General features: G+C 40.3%; 1 protein-coding gene across 6 annotated transcripts in view; it reads right to left on the minus strand.

The window, feature by feature from the left end:
- The window catches only part of EPHA7 (EPH receptor A7), a 164,872-nt gene extending 147,718 nt beyond the window's left edge, over positions 1-17,154 (minus strand). For 5 of the 6 annotated variants that reach the window (XM_005144938.3, XM_013127992.3, XM_034060481.1 and 2 more), the window contains exons 1-3: positions 16,843-16,939; positions 12,511-12,575; positions 7,492-8,161 (exon numbers count right to left, since the gene is read on the minus strand). In XM_005144938.3, coding sequence (XP_005144995.1) covers positions 7,492-8,161; positions 12,511-12,575; positions 16,843-16,939 — 832 coding nt within the window. Of the gene's footprint in view, positions 1-7,491; positions 8,162-12,510; positions 12,576-16,842 lie in introns of all 6 variants that reach the window. The other variant, XM_005144935.3, reaches the window with a different exon arrangement.
- Between the last annotated feature and the right edge of the window lie 755 nt (positions 17,155-17,909).

Genomic DNA, 17,909 nt, shown 5'->3' on the forward strand with positions numbered 1-17,909 from the left:
TGATACATCTGAGAACAAGAAATGAGGTAGGAGATTCCCACAGAAAATAAAGTTTCTGCTGTTAAGTAGGATAGTATCTACTTTCACATATAACATACATTTTTTATTTGCATTAAGGACAAGCTAACTCACTGACAGATACAGGCAATGGAAAGATCAGGAAGTGCTCAGGGATAAAAGCTTCTGTAACAAGAAGACTGTTCATAAAAATGTCTTAAATATATTTGCTATTATTGTTTTCTCAACAATGTAAGGTGATTACATAAATCATGTAAAGAAAAATTACTTTTTATGAAATGAAAGATCTCTAATGCTAAATTAAACAGTAAACCTGCCCTTTGTTTTGTTTCTTCTCTGCTTGATGTTACAACATTCTGTGAAGGCTTACAGTAAAAAAAAATCCACATATTTTTCCTGTCATGTGAACTGTGTTTGGCTTTTAATAAGCTTCCTGAACATATTTTTCTAATTCTCTTAAGGAAATCCCTTACAAATTGTTTCATTCTTAACCTGGTTCCAGCCTTAAGTATTTATTAACAAAGTACTATTTATTGTGGGGGGAAAGCAGACATGAAACCAACACAACCATGACATAAACAAGGTATATGCATTGAGCACACTTTGAAAGATCCATTTTGTATTTGCAGGTATTAACTTGAAAATGTTTTACTTCTTTTCAATTTAAAGTGCTAATCCACAGGCTGTGTACAGCTTACTGTTTTTAATAACTAAATTAGCATTGAAGACAGAGCTTGCACTGTACAGGGAAAACACTGAGATTTAGTGATGAGAAGTCAAGAAGTAGCAATTAATTTCTACACTGTAGTTCAAGTGGTAATAAGCAGGATACTAACTGAAAATCCACATAAAGAGAAAACTATCTCCACAGTTTCCCAAGAAAAAAACAAGTTATCTTCAAAGATCTAATACGGTTTAATATACATGACATGCTGGGGTGGCTGGGGATCAAATATTTTCATGATAACAGAGAAAGCTTGGGATGCAGCAAAATTCAAAAGCCATAAACAGATACATAAAATAGATTAGCCAAACACTTATTAACATGTTCTTCTCTTTTCTGCAATCAGCTCTTCCCTTAAATGATCTCTATTTCCAGTATCTCTATAGGCTAGTGACTCTCCTTTTCTCAGCTCCTGGAACCTTGTTTTGTAGCTGGAGTGTTGTGGGTTTTTTTTGTTTTCTTAAAAAAAATGAAAGTAATATATAATGGAGTGCACATACACTTGAGATTCCCCTAACAAGGATTACATGTGTCACTTCTCCCATTGCAATCAAAACCAAAAGAATATTTAAATTTATTTTTAGTAGCTTGATTTTCAGAGGTTAACAGAAGCCTCAGACAAAAATAAACCAACCAAACAAAAAAACCCACTGCAAAACAAAAATCTTCATCTAAGATGATCTTTTATACTTAGAAAATTGTAACAAAGTTATTACATGCCCATTGCACCTTTCACAGATTTCTGGGCAGAAGTTTCTTTAGAAGCAAGATGTATGGTTTTGGGCAACAGATATGGCACAATGAGATTCCATTTCTAAATAGCAACTAAAGCTTCATTTAGAACAAACAGAAGATAGACTTTATGACTAAGGAGTTAGCAGCCCAGCTGTTGAGCAACCATAGCTAATTCAGCAGTGGCATCCCAAACCCGTAAAAAGACAGCTTTAGTGCTTCCTCTGTAACTAAAGGAGAAATTACTAAGATTCTGTTAGATGTCATTGCTGGCTTTGTTTTGATTTCAAAATCTGTGCACAGCAGTGAATCTGACAAAACACAAACAAACAAACAAACGAAAAAAAAACCCACAACAAATTTAGTTTAAGAAATTGATATTCAAAATGCAAAAATAAAATTAATTCCTGGAGACAACAGAATCTCTGAGGGTGAACAGAAAGGTGCAGAAGGTTGGGGGGGGGGGGTGAAAAAGCAAGGCTACGGAAGGGAAAGAGATGTATATTCAACTACGTTATCCAACAGTTTCACTTCTAGGACCAGGCTCCAGACTGCCCACCTGCCTGTACTGTTTCACTCCTTTCAGCTCTTCTGAAGCAAAATAACAGTTCATTGGAAACTAAATCTGTCAGAAGGTCTGCAGATTAATTTTAGGGTTCACTCTGATAACATTATAGGTGACAACTAGCTGGTTTCAACTGCCTCTACGACTTGATCACTTTAGCTTATCACCTTACTTCTCAGAGATCTTCATGTCACACTTGAGAGAGGATGCTGTATCACCAAAACTATGACAGCCTATAATCAAACTAATCAATCTAATTCAGATACTTCAGGCAAAGGAACACTACCAAAAAAAAAGAAAAACAATGTATCTTAGGGCCAAAAGGCAAGACAAAGGAGACCTGAAAAAAAATGCTATGAAGCATTAAGACACCAGTTTCTGCAAGTGATGGCTAGCCCTGCCACTAAGAACACAAACCATTTTGTATAATGTAATTTGGAAACCACTTTTCAAAGAGGACGAGTTTAACATCTCAATTGTCTATGTAGCTCCTCTCTCCTTCTCATCTCTGTGTTGATGCATCCAAAAAGCTGAAAGCCATGAACAAATTAGGTCAAAGAAACTCAAATGACTTAGGGACTCTGATAAATTCATAAAAACCATTCTATGAACACTAGACTGTTCCGAAAGAAAGAGAGAGCAAGAAAATACTTCTTTCTACCACATCTCTCTTACAATAGCTATCAGAAGACCCCAGGGTGAATGAAGGCCAAAGCGTTCAACCTTCCAGAAACCACAAAGGGGTCTGGAAGCAGAAATCATAGCTCTGTATTTCTTAGTAGGAACTTCAGTATTCTTGACCATCTAGATAGAAGGTCTTACTTTGACCTTTAAAGTATCTGATACATTTTTCTGAATCCTGCAAGGATCCTTTGGAAATATATTTACATTATTTTCTTTTTTATTGTTTTAAAATCCAATTGTTCCTAGGCAGCTGCATCTGAGACATGATACCAGATCACAATGACCTTTCTTTAAAAAGGGAAAGAAAATTTAATATGTTAGGGGATAAAAAGGGAAAGAGGTAGACACACTCCTTTGAACTTCTGCTGGCTTCAGAGAAAATGACAAGACTCAGAGATATCCTCATTTTCTGCTTTGGTTCAATTTGCTGAGAATAATTACATTCTCTTCCCTAGAGTAATTTTGGAGGCAAATGGAAGAAAGGTAACTCTTCTTCAAAAAAAGGAAGCATTTAGAGTCTTGATTATGTAAATGCCATTGAAGCAGTTTTCTAACATTCTTCCCTTTCTCTACAAAGTAAAACATTTTCAAGTTAAAAGTGAAGGAACATCAACATAAGTTACTCAAGCTACAGGTCACCTAAAGCTTCTGGGACACACTACCTGTGCTAAACTCTAGACCCATTTCACAATATGTGCAACTTGAGCTTTCTATAGGCATGGTAACATTTTTTTAATGACAACGCATTCACATTTCTCCCTTAATTCATTGCCCTCTAATAATAAACTTGTGGCACAGCAGCTCTTAAGTGGAGTAATATATTAAAACAAACAAACCAAAACAAACCTCACCAAACAAAAATAAATAAATAAAAAACCCAAATAAACAAAAAAAAAACCCAACAAACCCACAACCACACATAATTTATGACAAATGTAATATTTCACAAAGTCAAGAGGTAAAAGTTTGAAAACAGAAGGAACAGATACAACTTGTAGTCAGGCACAATAAGCAGCACACAACAAAGTTTGGAAAGAAAAGCCTATACCTCACTTTGTACCTCACCAAAACAAAATGCACAAACAGCTATAATTCCCTCCCCTTCTGGGGGCAAATAAAGCAACTGTTGATGCACACAGTATTAGAAAATATTTAACAGTAAAATGCACCCATTTGGCTTTCCCTAGAAACCTCAAATTTCAGGTTTGGTGCCCAATCATCTATGTAATTTTTCAGTCTAGTCGTACGAAGAGATGCTTCCTACCTTCTGAAATATCACTCTATTGCTCAGGCTGAATAAATTTAATTCTCTCCTTCCCCACCCCCAGCTAGCACAAAACAGATGAAAAATACATTACACTGGAAGTTCTCAAAGAATTATTTTCCAGTTCAAATACCAATCACTGATCTCAGAGTGCTTCTCAGATACACAACATATCAACTAAACTCCACTGTCAGAAAAAGAATCAAAGTTACATATACTGGGAGTTCACTATGGTTGCTGAAAACTCTGTTGGGGTTTTGTGGTTGGTTTGGGTTTGTTGAAGTCTTTGGGGGCTTTTATTTTTTTTTTTTTTTTTGGTTGGAACTGGTGCAACACACTCCTCTTGGAAGAATTTACTATTTCTAAGTACCTTTGCTAGGCACCTTCCAGGACAATCCTTTAAAACGTAGAACTTCCATACCTAAGCCTAGTGTTACATATCAGCAGACATAAGATCAGCACTGAGGAGGTAGTGTCTCTGCACATAAGCAAAAGAACCTGCAATTCAAAGTGCAGAGGCTCATCTAGTTTTCTCATGTTTCTTTCGCCCAGCTTTCAGATTTTGCTTTAAATGACAATTACAAGTTCTCTGTAATTTGGCTCTTATAGACATGTGTTATCATGATAAATAATTGAGATGGAAAAGACTCCTTGGCATATCTATATTGAGAAGTAATCAGTGTGCTTCGGGGAAAAAAAAAATAAAACTAATGCAGTTTGAAAGCTTGAGCACTAAAGAGACATGCAGGAGCTCATTTTCCAGGTTATATGTTTCACCGCTCATGACTGTTTTCCTCCTTATCCTTCCCTAGCATTACAAGTTATTTACTATGGTCATGCAACAACAACAAAAAAATCTGGCAGCACATCCAGTGCAGAGTTGCGTATAAATCAAAATTCAATTGTTTTAGTATCTGAACTCAATAAATTTCACACACAGGAGAGAAGCTGTATGCAAAAGGAACACATTCTTCAATCACAGCCAGCCAATCAAGCCAGCATATCACAAATGAAAATCCCCACTGAGTTACAGGCTGAAGAGCTATTTGGAACTACAATGTGGCCACCTACTCCTACCTTTGCTACAATGCAGCCAGATAAGGTATTATTCTTTATCTTTAAAAGACCTTCCTATTGTGTTAATTCAGCTGAGCTTTAGCAAGTGTGAGAGACGAATCACAGACTTATGCCTGTCCTGACTGAGCACAATGACTTCTGCCATGAGTAGTCCCAAAGAAGTCACGCAGCATGCCAGGTACAAAGTATTTGCAGAAGTGAGTCCTCAGACAGAGCTGTAAAAGCTCTGGGTTAAGGAAGCAAACGCCAGCTTGCTTCTGCTTGATCTGTTACACAGCTTGACAGTAACAGATAGCCAGCTGCATTAGTGTCAATGTTCAGATAAGTTTCTCTCAATATCTGTCACAAAAAACAGACACGGTATCAGTGTGCCAGCTGTATTATTGGTCACTACATAGTTGATCATAGTTAATAACATCCTCAAGCACAGACATGGCTAAGAAGTATCACAGACAGCAATTACTATTGTGCACCACAGTCACCCAGATCGTTCTGACTCTGAGCTGCCGATGGCACGCATTCAGCAAGTGCCTGCCTCCCACCTTTTCCCTCTCAAATACATTAACTTGCCTCAATATGGAGCCAGAGTTTGTTTTGAAACTCTTAATAGGATCACTGAAAGAAAAGAGGAAAAATACCATAAATGATCTTCTGGACTGTTTCCAGAGTAGCGTATTCTCTTAGTGATTGCTTTGGATGCAAGCCAAAAGCAAGAAGTGTTCTTGCAAATGAGCTCCCTACTATACTCAAGTACAAGTTATCATTTAATTCTTTTGTCAACATTGGCATGGTTAGAAATTAAGAAGCCTGTTTAATAAACAGGTTACTTACATTTCAGTTACCAAACGCCGATTTCTTCTCTATCCATCCCCCCCAGGCTCACTCAGCTCCTGTTCCCCCACCCACTTCCCAACATACTTTCCTAATTTTTAGAAACTTCTTCTCCTTTACTGAAAGTCAAATGAAATTAGTATATTAATTACATCAACAATGACTAGGTCTGTAACCAAGAGCAAGTTAACTAAGGAAAAAAGTCACTCAAAAAAAACCAAAAAACAACAAAAAAAAATTTGAAAGCAACACAGTGCTTAATATTTTTAACAGAGCTTTAATACAGTCTACTGAATAGTTTTGTAAGGGCAGTTTTTCACATTACAATCACTCCTAATGAGATCACCTTCCGCAGTGTATAAGCCCTCATCCCTTCCCAACAGAACAATGAAAGATTTGTGCAAGGCTAGAAAGGCCTCAGATCAATTCCACTCAACTTCACCTTGTACCAAATTTCCTCATAAAAACTCATCAAGAACACAATCGTGTTTTTATTTCCTGAGGACAAGTTATTAATAAGAAGACTCATTTATTTCACTTTAGGGCATCCCTAACCCTCTACAGATTTTGAAGTCTTCACACAGACACTTCAGACCCAGTGACTGCTGCCAGATTTATTTCTGGATTTTGTAGGTTTCTCTTCACAATCTTCTAGATTTTTTTCGTTTTTGATTTAAAACATTTCTTACCAACAAATGTCTGCATATCTTACAATAAAAATATGATTATATATAACTCCTTGTATTATCTTGCGATAAAAATTATAGACCTGTATCAAATGTACATGAAAATACCTGCCTTCAAACAAACTGCCTATTGTCATGATTTTACTGTAAGCAAAGACAAAGAAATCTCCTTTCTTTCACACACATAAATGCCTTATGCATGTAGCCCCAGAGACAGCAATGCTAAAGGTAAATATAATTCTAAGAATATGGATAACTGAATCAGTCTGAATTAGAAAGTAGAACTCAGTAGTCTCAGATGTGCTAGTATTTTAAACTAATCATCATGATCGCATAGCAACCCAAAGGTTTAGGTTAGTTTTATGCAAAAAGATATTATAGTAAGGAAAACATACTACATTCTCAAATGTTGATATTCTGTCTGAAAGTTTGATCTTGTGTTTTGATTTTTTTGTGTGTATTCTTCCCCTAACTAACCACACCTTGTTCTAAATTTACTACCTCAATTTTAGTTTCATTGCAATTCTGCCACAGATCATGTGAAAGAACGAGTGTTTTAACTACTCATATCTAAGATTGTTGATACAGTGTACTGTAATAGGTATGACTTGCTCAGCATTACCAAGAGGTATAGGAAAATCACCTTAACTACTTTAAAATATTAGTTCTGGATCTATATTTATACTTCATACAACTTTAACTCTTCTTGTTTAAATTTAAGTGTAGTATGTACCCACTGATGTCTATATCCAGAAGGGTTGCTTTAGATTAGCCAGTGTGAAGTTTACAGATTGAGGATCTTTAAAAGCAGACTGATGACATATTTCTCTTGAAAAAAAATATAATAAAAATAAGCTGGCAGAACATGACCTATAATGTACATATTACAGCAAGTTGTATGTTTACTTACGTTCACATGTGTCTCCTTTTTGCTGGTATCCTGCTTTGCAAATACATTTTCCAATAGGCACTAACCATTCTCCCTCTGCACTACAGTGCATCTTCGGCGAATTCTCCGCCTCCTCTTCTGCACTGCTGACGCAAGTTCCTCGTACTTCAACTAAAGAGGAAAACTCTGAGCCAGTCACTGTGTCGGGAAAAATAGCTAAGTTCTCAATGATGGACCAGCACTTCTTGTAGTAGACTTTGACAGAGACCAAAGCAATGCAGGCCCCTACATCCTGAAATGCAAGATAGAATCCTTTTTTGGACAAAGGTCCAATTTCTCTCACCTCTGTGTTAAGTTTCATTTTTCTCTCCCCAAGATCACCCTGGGTAAAACTTTCATCTGCTGCAATAGTGTCTATTTTTACATATTGGCTTTCTCGGATATTCCTGCCAGTGTCGTAGTCTGTTTCATAATAATACAAGTTAAAAGTTTCTTTACAAGTCCCCAGAACTCCAGGAAGACTGTTACAATCCCTCAGAGTGAATTTCAGTTCTACAAAAATCCTTTGTGCATTGCTTTTTGCAATCCAGTTAGTCCGAAGCCAGTTGTTTTGGTTTGATTCCATCACCTGGCATACCTGGTATGTTCGTATAGGAGTGTAGTTTTCATCCAGTCCACTAATTTCTTCCCACTAAAACAGTAACAAACAGTTAGTAATACAAAACAAGCACGCTATCAGATGTAACTACCATGTATTTTAAAAGTCTTCACATAACTCAAGTCTCCCTCTTTCCTAACAGTATATATATATATATATATATATATTTCCTAACAGTATATATATATAACATATAAAAGGTAAGTTAAAATACTCCTAAGCATAAAAATCTGTGTTAACATACCTGCCCGCTCTTCTCTCCCTCCGTGTCATTCCCACATATAAATAAATTCTAAAAATCATTGTCATATCAGGAGCACAGTTGCAAAAGAAACAGAAAGCCTCAGAAGTTTGTTAAGCATACCAAGTTCTGATTACACATGGGGCTCTCCCACATTTCTTTAAGGTCATGAAAAAAACCTAAAATCAGTGAAGTCTTAGACACTGAAATTGTTTAGCGTTACAGCACATAAAACTTGTGTACATAAAACTTTCACTGGAACTTTCAGTTGTACAGAAAGCATGGGACCAGGTCCTGAAACTTGCGAGTCAGACAACTTTCACTCCTATATGATGAAAGTGAGAGAGAAAAGGCAAGAGAAAACAGACAGAATTAAAAGTCTGAAAACAAGAAAACATTTTGGTTGTCCTCTTTTTATTCAGTCCACCTTCTGCCCTACTTGCAAACCAAAGAAGGTAAGCAGGAGCTCTTTGCCTCACATTTTGTTCAGTGGCTGCATCCAAGTTAAAAGGAGCAAACTTCATTTAGCTGGGAGTTCAAATGAACCATGAGATTACAGGCATAATTAAGAACAATCCACACAACTGAAAGTTCACTAGTTCAAAGCCTGATTTTTGCAGTTGTTCCCCTCTTTAGGGCACCAACTATGTAACAAACCGGTAAGCCTGTAACGGCCCCGTAGTTTTTAACAGCCTTTGAGAACGTGGGAATTTGCAATGTCAAATCTTCCCTGGAATCAACCAGGCAGATCTGCCTAGGTGTAACCAAAACAGTCATCTGTCACCTTTTTTTCACATTTCTTGTATCATTTAGTTTACTGCTGAAACCACAGCTGCAATAAATTAGGGGAGGCAGTTGAGCTATCCTTACCCTATGATAGAGACAACCATGACCATGACTTCTCTGTATGCACTTAGCCCTTTGGCCCTGTGTCAATAATGCACTTAAGCTCATGCTTAAGATCAATGACAGTACTTATAAGCTTAATAATAAGCATGTGCTTAAGTGCTCTGTGGGACTAGCATACTCAGCACCTCTTCAGGATGGAGCACCCACTGACATTCCTTACACCAGTAACCAAGCCTGGAAGACATTGGTTTGGCAGACTAGGAGCCCTACAGTATACGGTACTTTGCAAGCCTATTTGACAGCAAATGAGATCATTTTACTGTTGGTGTACTACTCCAAGAAAAAGCAGATGTGGCTGAATTGATACTGGAAGTTATCACCACAAAATATATCACAGCTGCAGATGCTGAAATGCACAGAAGTTGTAAATATCAAAGTGCATTTCAAAGACATAGTTAATAGAGATGTGGTATGTATGGTATTACAGATGCATATGGTATTAAATGATTGAAATATATTAAATGGTCATGGAGTTAACTGGAATGATTGCTATATGGAACTGTATTAATCTCAAAACAGAAAGTCTATCTTCATAATAGATTTATTAGAGCTGAATAAGATTTGTTTTCTCCCTTTATATAAGTAGTACAAATAAGGAAATTAAAAAGGGCCCTGGACTGAGTCTTTTGGCTCTGCCATGTTGAAAAATAAAATAAATCAAACCAACCAACAAACAAACAAAACAAAAAAATATGGCAAAAAAAAGGCATGAAGACTAAATTTTTATTGTTTTTTACATTCTCCATTTCACATCAGGTAGCACTGAGGTTGGTTTGTTGGTTTTTTTAATTGCTTTGGGAGGTTGGTTGGTTTGTTATCTTGTGTAAGTAGTCCTCCCTCTAAACACCAAGCCAGATTCTGCAATGATATATTCCAGTTAGACAATGTATCATACCTTTGAATTGAAAGTAACTCTAACACAGCACAAAAGAGAATCTGACTCCTCAGGTTTTTATGTGGACTGTTCCATTAAGACAAACCAACAAGCCTCCAAAAAAGAAACAGAAAGCAAAACAAAGAAAACAACAACAAACAGGATATATTTTTACAAAAAACAAGCCATTTTTCATAATACAACACAAATAAGCCTTCTTGGGGTCAAAAGCCACTCATGGTCACTACATGAGGCTAGCCAGTATCAGAGATATTCTTATGCTAGAATAAATATAAAACTCTAAATTCAGATGAAATTCAGTCCTACTTTATGTTATCCCCAGCACTAAACACTGAAGTCTATTTCTCCATATTTTCCTAGAACCATGGAGTAGGATTTTCCTAAAAAAAATAATCCAACTTATGATTCAACTATGTAGTCACCAAGATATTATTTCTAATCCATTGGAGGTGTACCTTCTTCTCTGTGAGAGGAAAAAAATAACAAAACATCAATATTGCAGGATATGTTTTCACCTATGCCATCTATGGTCACATTTCATTGAAACTTTATTTAAAATTATCAGTTCCACTATAGCTTTTACAGGAAGAATATTTAACTTTTCTTTGTCTTCCTGCAAGGGATAGCAATATACGTGCAATTCCATTTGAACAAATCCTATTCTGTTGGTTTCAATATATGCTATTTTAACTTCTTAGTTATCTTAACAACGTTTGAGATCGTTGTTCAATGTAACATTTACAGCTGAATGGGGCATTTAACAAGTGTCTGGCTGATACATTCTGTGATGATGCAGTACTTTCTCTCAAGAAGATTTTATTCCAATTAAGTCTTTGCTGCATAGTAAAAATTTCGGTAATTAAAACTACAGGAAAAAATATTTTCAAAATTACATTATTAAAATGATACTTTAATGTTGATACACAGACAAGTATTTGTGAGCATCTTCACACATACAAATCCAGCCATTAGTTTTGATTCGCTTTTAATTCCTGCTGGAAATTCACTTCTAACTCTGAAAGTCACCTATTACTATTTGTTGAATTTGATTCTACTTTAATCTTTCAGTATGCTGACATGTGTAACATGTGTTGACATGTCTTTCATTATCCACAGGTTAGCCTAATACAGTTGCCACCAAGCTAATCTTTCAAACACTTCTGGTAAAGGCTTCAATCAGTGCAAAATGCTAATGCCGAGGTTATTAACCCTCATACCTATTGAGCTTACATTATATTCTTTCTGAAGTCTTTAGATTTGTTTCCATTTATGCTTGTATTGATTTTATGATCTTGCTTTTAAAGAAAGACACTTTCAGATTTTCATTCTTCTTATTTAAAGGATTTGTTACACTTTTATATCCCTGCTCACACTTCACACTCTCCTGGTTCCAGATTTCTTAATGCGCTGAAGATTAAGGGCCTGATCACTCAAGACCTTGTTCATGCAAGGAGTCACAATGGACTCAGCAAGACTGCTTCCATGAGTAAGAACTGTCCATATAATTTAGGATTTGTCAGAGGGAGCTAAGGTTGGACTGAGCTAAGGTAGGACAATATACCCATTATATCTTTCTGAAAGTGTTTTTTCTCCAGGCTTGAAGGGGTTTTATAGAATTTTTAATTCAGCCTGAAAGCAGCATTTCTCAACTTTATGTATATAATAAATAAGACTATACACTGATGCTTCTAAACTTGTCATTTTTTATAATGATGTCATTTTCAATGATACATTTTATGCAGTACCATGAGATTAATTCGTAAGCAAGCTAGCCTTAACCGCATAACTTGTGCTTAGTTCAAGATACCAAGCTCCGCAAAACTTGTGGATGTTTCAAGTGCTGAATGTCATTTCAAACACATCCACAGTATAAATGCTTTTATTTTAGAGAACTTCAGTCTTTGCTATTCAATTACGAAGAAAACATCATAAACAAATTTATGATCACCCATTATACAGAAAATGAAAAACATATTTTTAGAAAGTTTCCATGCTTAAGTCAATCTGCTGTTTCTATAGGAAGAAGGAAAAAGTGATTTAAAACGTGCTACATATACAGCTTTTCAGTAGAGCATAAAGGATTACACTACATAACATAAAGCCACAAAGAACATTTAAGTGAGTTCCTAAAGAGACGACTCCTTTTAATTAGCTTGTACATTTGAACACTGGAACCTGAGGTATGCTTCTTTCCATTCTAAAAATGAAAAGCCGTAAATACACATTATGATTACTGAGATAAATATGAGGGGGAGCTAGTTTAAACCATGTCATTCAATTGCATTGGTGAAATAACTACTCATCTTCAGACACTTTATTTTTGCCTGCAGTACTTACCCCATTAGGAGGGGAGGAAATCCATTCCAATTCTGTCTGTTGTGCTTTAGAGTCCAGCAGTATTACTAAAAAAGGAAAAAAAAAAAAAGGCATTTCCACTGATTGTTAAGTATAAGTGGAAAAATACAAAACCAAAGAACAAAGTCTGAATTTTAAAGGTTTTATATTAATACAACTTTTGTACAAAATATTTTTCTTTATATTATACAAAAATCTGAAACCACAATGAATTTACTTGTAAGTAGATGATTAAATTATTATGTACCATTTATATGTAAGCAGATATGCATTAATCTTAACAATTTCATTGCTCAAAGTGTATTGTATCTCACACTGCTCTAAAGTATTACTATAATCAGTCATTAAGATGCATGCCCCTTCATCTTCTTTGTCATAAGGACATTTCCCATATGTTGGTTATTACAATGAGTTTAAATCACGCAAACACACGCCAACATTTTAGTATTTTTCTAAACTGATTCAGAAAGGGCTAGTCTATACCTACCCGGAGCCACACCACAAAAGCAACAGCCGTTTTGATTTTAAAAGAAAAAAAAATATATGTGTCCCTTAGGTGATAAAGTAGTAATTCTATAAGCAAATGACAACAAGGAATACAGAAAATAAGAGACTCTGCGATTACCTTACACTTTGCATATACAAAATACTACAAACAAACCCAAACTAATTTACTTAATGGTAATGGCTTACTGAAATCTTCATGTCATTACACCCCAGTGACACTTCTATACAAAAAGACATCAGTTCTGGTATTCTTGGCAATTATTTTCAGCTAAATGGAACTCCATCTTCAAAAGCGGTTAATCACAGCCTAATAAACCAACTTTTACCTATTTTACACTACATAATTGAAGGTTATATTATTGTTGCTCTATTACATCCAAATACATATTTCTATATATCTTATATTTGAGTTGTAGCTATAATCTTCTTTCACAGCATATTGTTATAAGTTTCTGTAAGAATTTCAAATGGTACATATAATAACCTATGATGTCCGAAAAAAAAGTGAAATAATTTGTTGTAGTATTTTCAAAATAGCCAAAACCATAGAGTGATCAACCACAGGCTTGGTACACTTTGCAAATTCCTTCTCCAAAGCTACACATCTAACTGTGCCTTTATTTATTTGATTAAACAAAAAGAAGCATTTCTAATTTAGATCTATTCAGTGCATTTTTAGCTATAAAACCAATTATAAGTTTTTATACAGCATTTGAGTACTGATATTTCAGCCTGATTTAAGGATGTAACTTGAATCAACTTTTGTCAGGTCTTTTGAAACGGTTGTAATTCTGGCTTCGGCCCTTTCTCCTAGCAGAATTTAACACAAAATTTCAGTGAATTACTAGAAAGATGATATGACTATAAGAGTTATTTAAAGGCTCATATAGGACTATCTTGAATGTTACCTGAACACAAAACAGGAGCTCGCAGGTCGGTATTTCAATAATAAAGTGAACCTAGTCATTAAGGAAGTTTGATAGTCTCTCTCTAGAAAGATTATCTGCTTATTTCATTAAACTGGGATTCAAGAGGCTTTACTTTGTAACACTTTCTATAGAAAAGCAGGTGGTGTGTGCGGTGGTTTGTTAAACAAAAACATTTATAATGGTCCTGAAAAAAAGAGGTACCACGAAAATTTTAACCATTTCAGCACCAGCACAATGTCTCATGGCTGCAACTCGTTATTACACTTTGTATTTGGCAGCGATTCCACATCACGTAGCAACGGGTAGGCACATCTCAGAAAGAAAACACAACAAGCAAACAAACAACTATAAAAATTGCTCTGCAAAACGAACCGTACCGTTTCCGTGTGGTACCCAAAGTTACCACCGGAGAAGAGCTTCACAGGCCACGGATCCCCGGAGCCCCCAGGGCTAGTTGCGCCCCACTGGGAAGCGATAACGCCTTGCTCCGCTCGCCCCGCCCGCAGCCGCGCACAGTTAAGCAGCCCCCCGAGAGGTCACTCCGCGGGGCTGCAGCGGGACAAAGACAAAAAGGAGGCGTAAAACCGGAGAGGGAAGGGCGGGGGCGCGGCTGCTGGTAAGGGGCTCCGCGGGGCTCCACGCAAACGGGGAGCAGCAGACTCTCGCCTCCGCGGGGAGACACAGCAGCGCAGCCACTCCGGGCACTGCGCGCAGGCGTCCGCGCCTCCGAGCGGAAGAGCGGGACTTGGTGGCCGAGCAGAAGCGGAACGCTACAACCGCGGTCCCCCCAGCCGCACCACCGCCCCCAGGTCCGGAAGCGAGCGTCAGGGACGGCAGCCCCGGACGGAGACCCGAGGTCTCTTAGCCGCGGGGCGAAGGGACCAGACACCTTCCGCCTCATACACACTCTCGCCCCGGAGGGAGCGACTCCAGCGGCCCCCCGTCTGCGCTCGCCCCGAGGGTCCCATCCGTGGTGCTGGCAGCGGGTTCCGCCGGTAACGCGGTCACCCCCTCGCCCCCCTCGCTTGGAGAGCCAGGCAGACCCTGCCCCTCTCCCCTCAAGCATCCCACTCTGCCTTCTCCTCATCCACGAAAGGGAACTAGGAAAACTTTCCAGACCCACCCAGCCACCCCTCTCCCGTACCCAGCGGGGACCGGTGGGAAACCACGCGAGGCTGAAGCCACCACTGACCCCCCGGTGAGACTGGGGGTGAACCTGCAAAGTTACTACTACTTTCTTGTTGTTGTTGTTTTAACTCGTTTTTTCGTCCTCGGGAGTTTTCTGTACTTGAAGCAGGTAACCGCGATCAATCCCTGTCTGCCGCTCGCCACCTCCTGACCCTCTTTTGCCAAGGCTGGTTTTGCCCAAGCCCAAACACATACACGTATTATGCACGCACAGTGATATGTATAGATACATAGATACACGTATTAACCACACGCATACGAGGCACGCTGCCGCCGGGAGGCACCGGCGCCAGCACCAATCTCGACGCAATCTGTCGGGCAGAGCGGGGCAGGCAGCCTGCACCCTCCCCGCTCGCCTCCCTTGGCCCTTCTCTCCCCACTCCACGGCCAAGCGTTATTACTCCCCATGTGTGGGTCTCTGTGTTTTATAGCTCCTCCAAATAAACTTTCGAAATGCTGCAAGGGAAAGGCTCTCCCTTCCCTTTCTAACCTCGCCATTGCCGCCTTCTCATGAGGGCAGAGGACATTTTAATCGAGGGGGTCTTTTTTAAGCTCCAGTTACAAGCTAAAAATGACATTATACTGCATGCCAAAGGTTTGATAAAAAATATTGACGTATACTGCAGAGTGGGAGAACCCCCAAAAGCATACATATGCAAAGACACCAAAAAAGCCCCGACTTCCCCTTCCCTGTCGTCGTCTTACACACACACCCCTGAAGATGGAGACGGACCTTCGCCTTTGGCTGTCAAACGCGAGCAGGGCGCTCCTTTAAATAATTTCGGATTTTCTCACGGTGAAAAAAAAAGATCCCCAGATGGACTTTGTGAATTGATTTTATACACCTCCATCAGTCTCTGATAGAAAGATGCCCGATTTATCTCTGTACGCGGAGGAAACAAATGTCCGGGGTTCGCCTTAACACAGATACCAATGTTGAATTGATGGGAATCGGGAAGGAAAGCCCCGTTGTGATACGCAGATGGTGTAAAACATCCAATGCCTAAACCTCTCCAGCGATGTCAGGAGAGCACACACGTTGCAGGCACAGGACGCCAGAGTGTACGTACGCTCTTTAAACATATGTCCAGCCTGCATGGCTGGGAGGTTCAAATCTGCACCCCCTTACTCCTTCCTACGGCGTGTGCACAGCCCCGCGGGGCCAGAGGGCTGCCAGGCCCCCGGTGGGCAGTGGCGAGGAGCTGCCCCGCAGCCTCAGCCCCGCGCCGTGCCGTGCCCACGGAATGTCCCGAGCCTTAAAACTCGGCCCTCAGCCCCTGCAGCCCCCAGCCAGATAACAGCGAGGTAACCCGCCTTTCCTACACTTCATCGGGAAGATTACAGCTGCCACATGAAAGTGGGGCTGCCCTGAATGGATCCCAAGGCCGGGGGTTCTCCCCTAGCCCAAGCCTTTTCATCATGTGCAAATGCCTCAGAGCTCATTCCTGAGAGCGAAGGCAGTTGTCCCGATCTCTCCCACACACACCTCACATCCCCAGTGGATGCCTTGTTCTTTCCTCCCTCCTTCCTCAAACAAACAAACAAAAAAAGCCTTTTTTCCCCTTTTTTTGTAAAGGGGGGCTGACAAGCAGCTGGCAGTGGCAGGCAGATCCTCCGCTAAGCCATCACACAGACTTCGTGCGCAAAAGCAATAAATAAGCCCAAACTTTTGTTTCCCGCATCACCTTACCTTCTTTTGCAGCCTGTGCCTCCCCCGTGTGTGCAAAGCGGAACAGCCAGACGGAGCACAAAATAATCCAAGAAGGGACTCTACTTTGGAAAACCATGGTGCAGGAGCGGGGTGATATTTCTAGCTATGTATTTCTAGACACTGCCACTGCCGCCGCTTGCTGGGTGCTAGAGGACGGCGGAGAAATTGTTGTGCTAGTCTCTGGCTCGGCGCTCCCTCCCTCCCGGCTGCCTTTCTCTTTCTCCTCCTCTTTCCTTCGCCACCGCCTCCTTTTCCTCCTCCTCCGCGCCGCTGCTCCTCTCCCGCACCGGGCCGGCCGCCCGCCAGCCTCGACTGCAGCCGAGCCGCCCGCGCCGCGCTCCGATAATATCAATTAGGGCGAGGGGGCGGGACCGCAGCGCGGGGCGGCCCGTCCCTCAAGCTGACTGACAGCCACCGACGGCCAAACAGCAGCGATCTTCCGAGCCCGGCAGGCAGAACTGGTGTCTGAGTCGCTGCGGCCGGGGGGGGCGGGATCGGCGGTGCTACCCAATGAGCTCTCGGCGGTGTCGGGTTGCCGCTGAAGCCGGAGAACCGCGGGTTGTGCGCGGTGTATCGGCTGCGGGACGGAGGGGCTGAGCGGGGTGCACGGTCCGGACTGCTCTCAGTGCTCCGTTGTACGCCTGGAGCCGGTCTCCTGCCCGCCCGCTCTTTCGCTTGTCTTCCGAGTGAGTGAGGCAGCCAGCCCCAGGGCTCTGTGTGTTCTCTCTGTGCCACAGCTGCCGGGGTGAGGAGTGGGAAAAGGACCCGGCTCCAATCCGGACCGCTGTCGGCGGGGGGTCCTGGCGCTGCCCCCGGCGCGGTGTCTGCCCTTAGCAGGGTCGAGAGCGCACTTGGGCTGCTACGGCCGAAAGGGAAACTTCGGCAGGAGCTGTGGGATGGTGCCCCGAGATAGTGCTCTGCCAAAAGTCAAGTTCCTCAGGCCTGACATCACCCGGGCTCCCTCCCTCCCCTTTGTTTTATTCGGGTTTTCCGTCCCACGCCTCCGGTTTTCCCCAGATAAGAAGAACAGGTTAATGACAATATAA

The sequence above is a fragment of the Melopsittacus undulatus genome, chromosome 3 (assembly GCF_012275295.1).
Source record: "Melopsittacus undulatus isolate bMelUnd1 chromosome 3, bMelUnd1.mat.Z, whole genome shotgun sequence".
NCBI classification, from domain to species: Eukaryota; Metazoa; Chordata; class Aves; order Psittaciformes; family Psittaculidae; genus Melopsittacus; species Melopsittacus undulatus.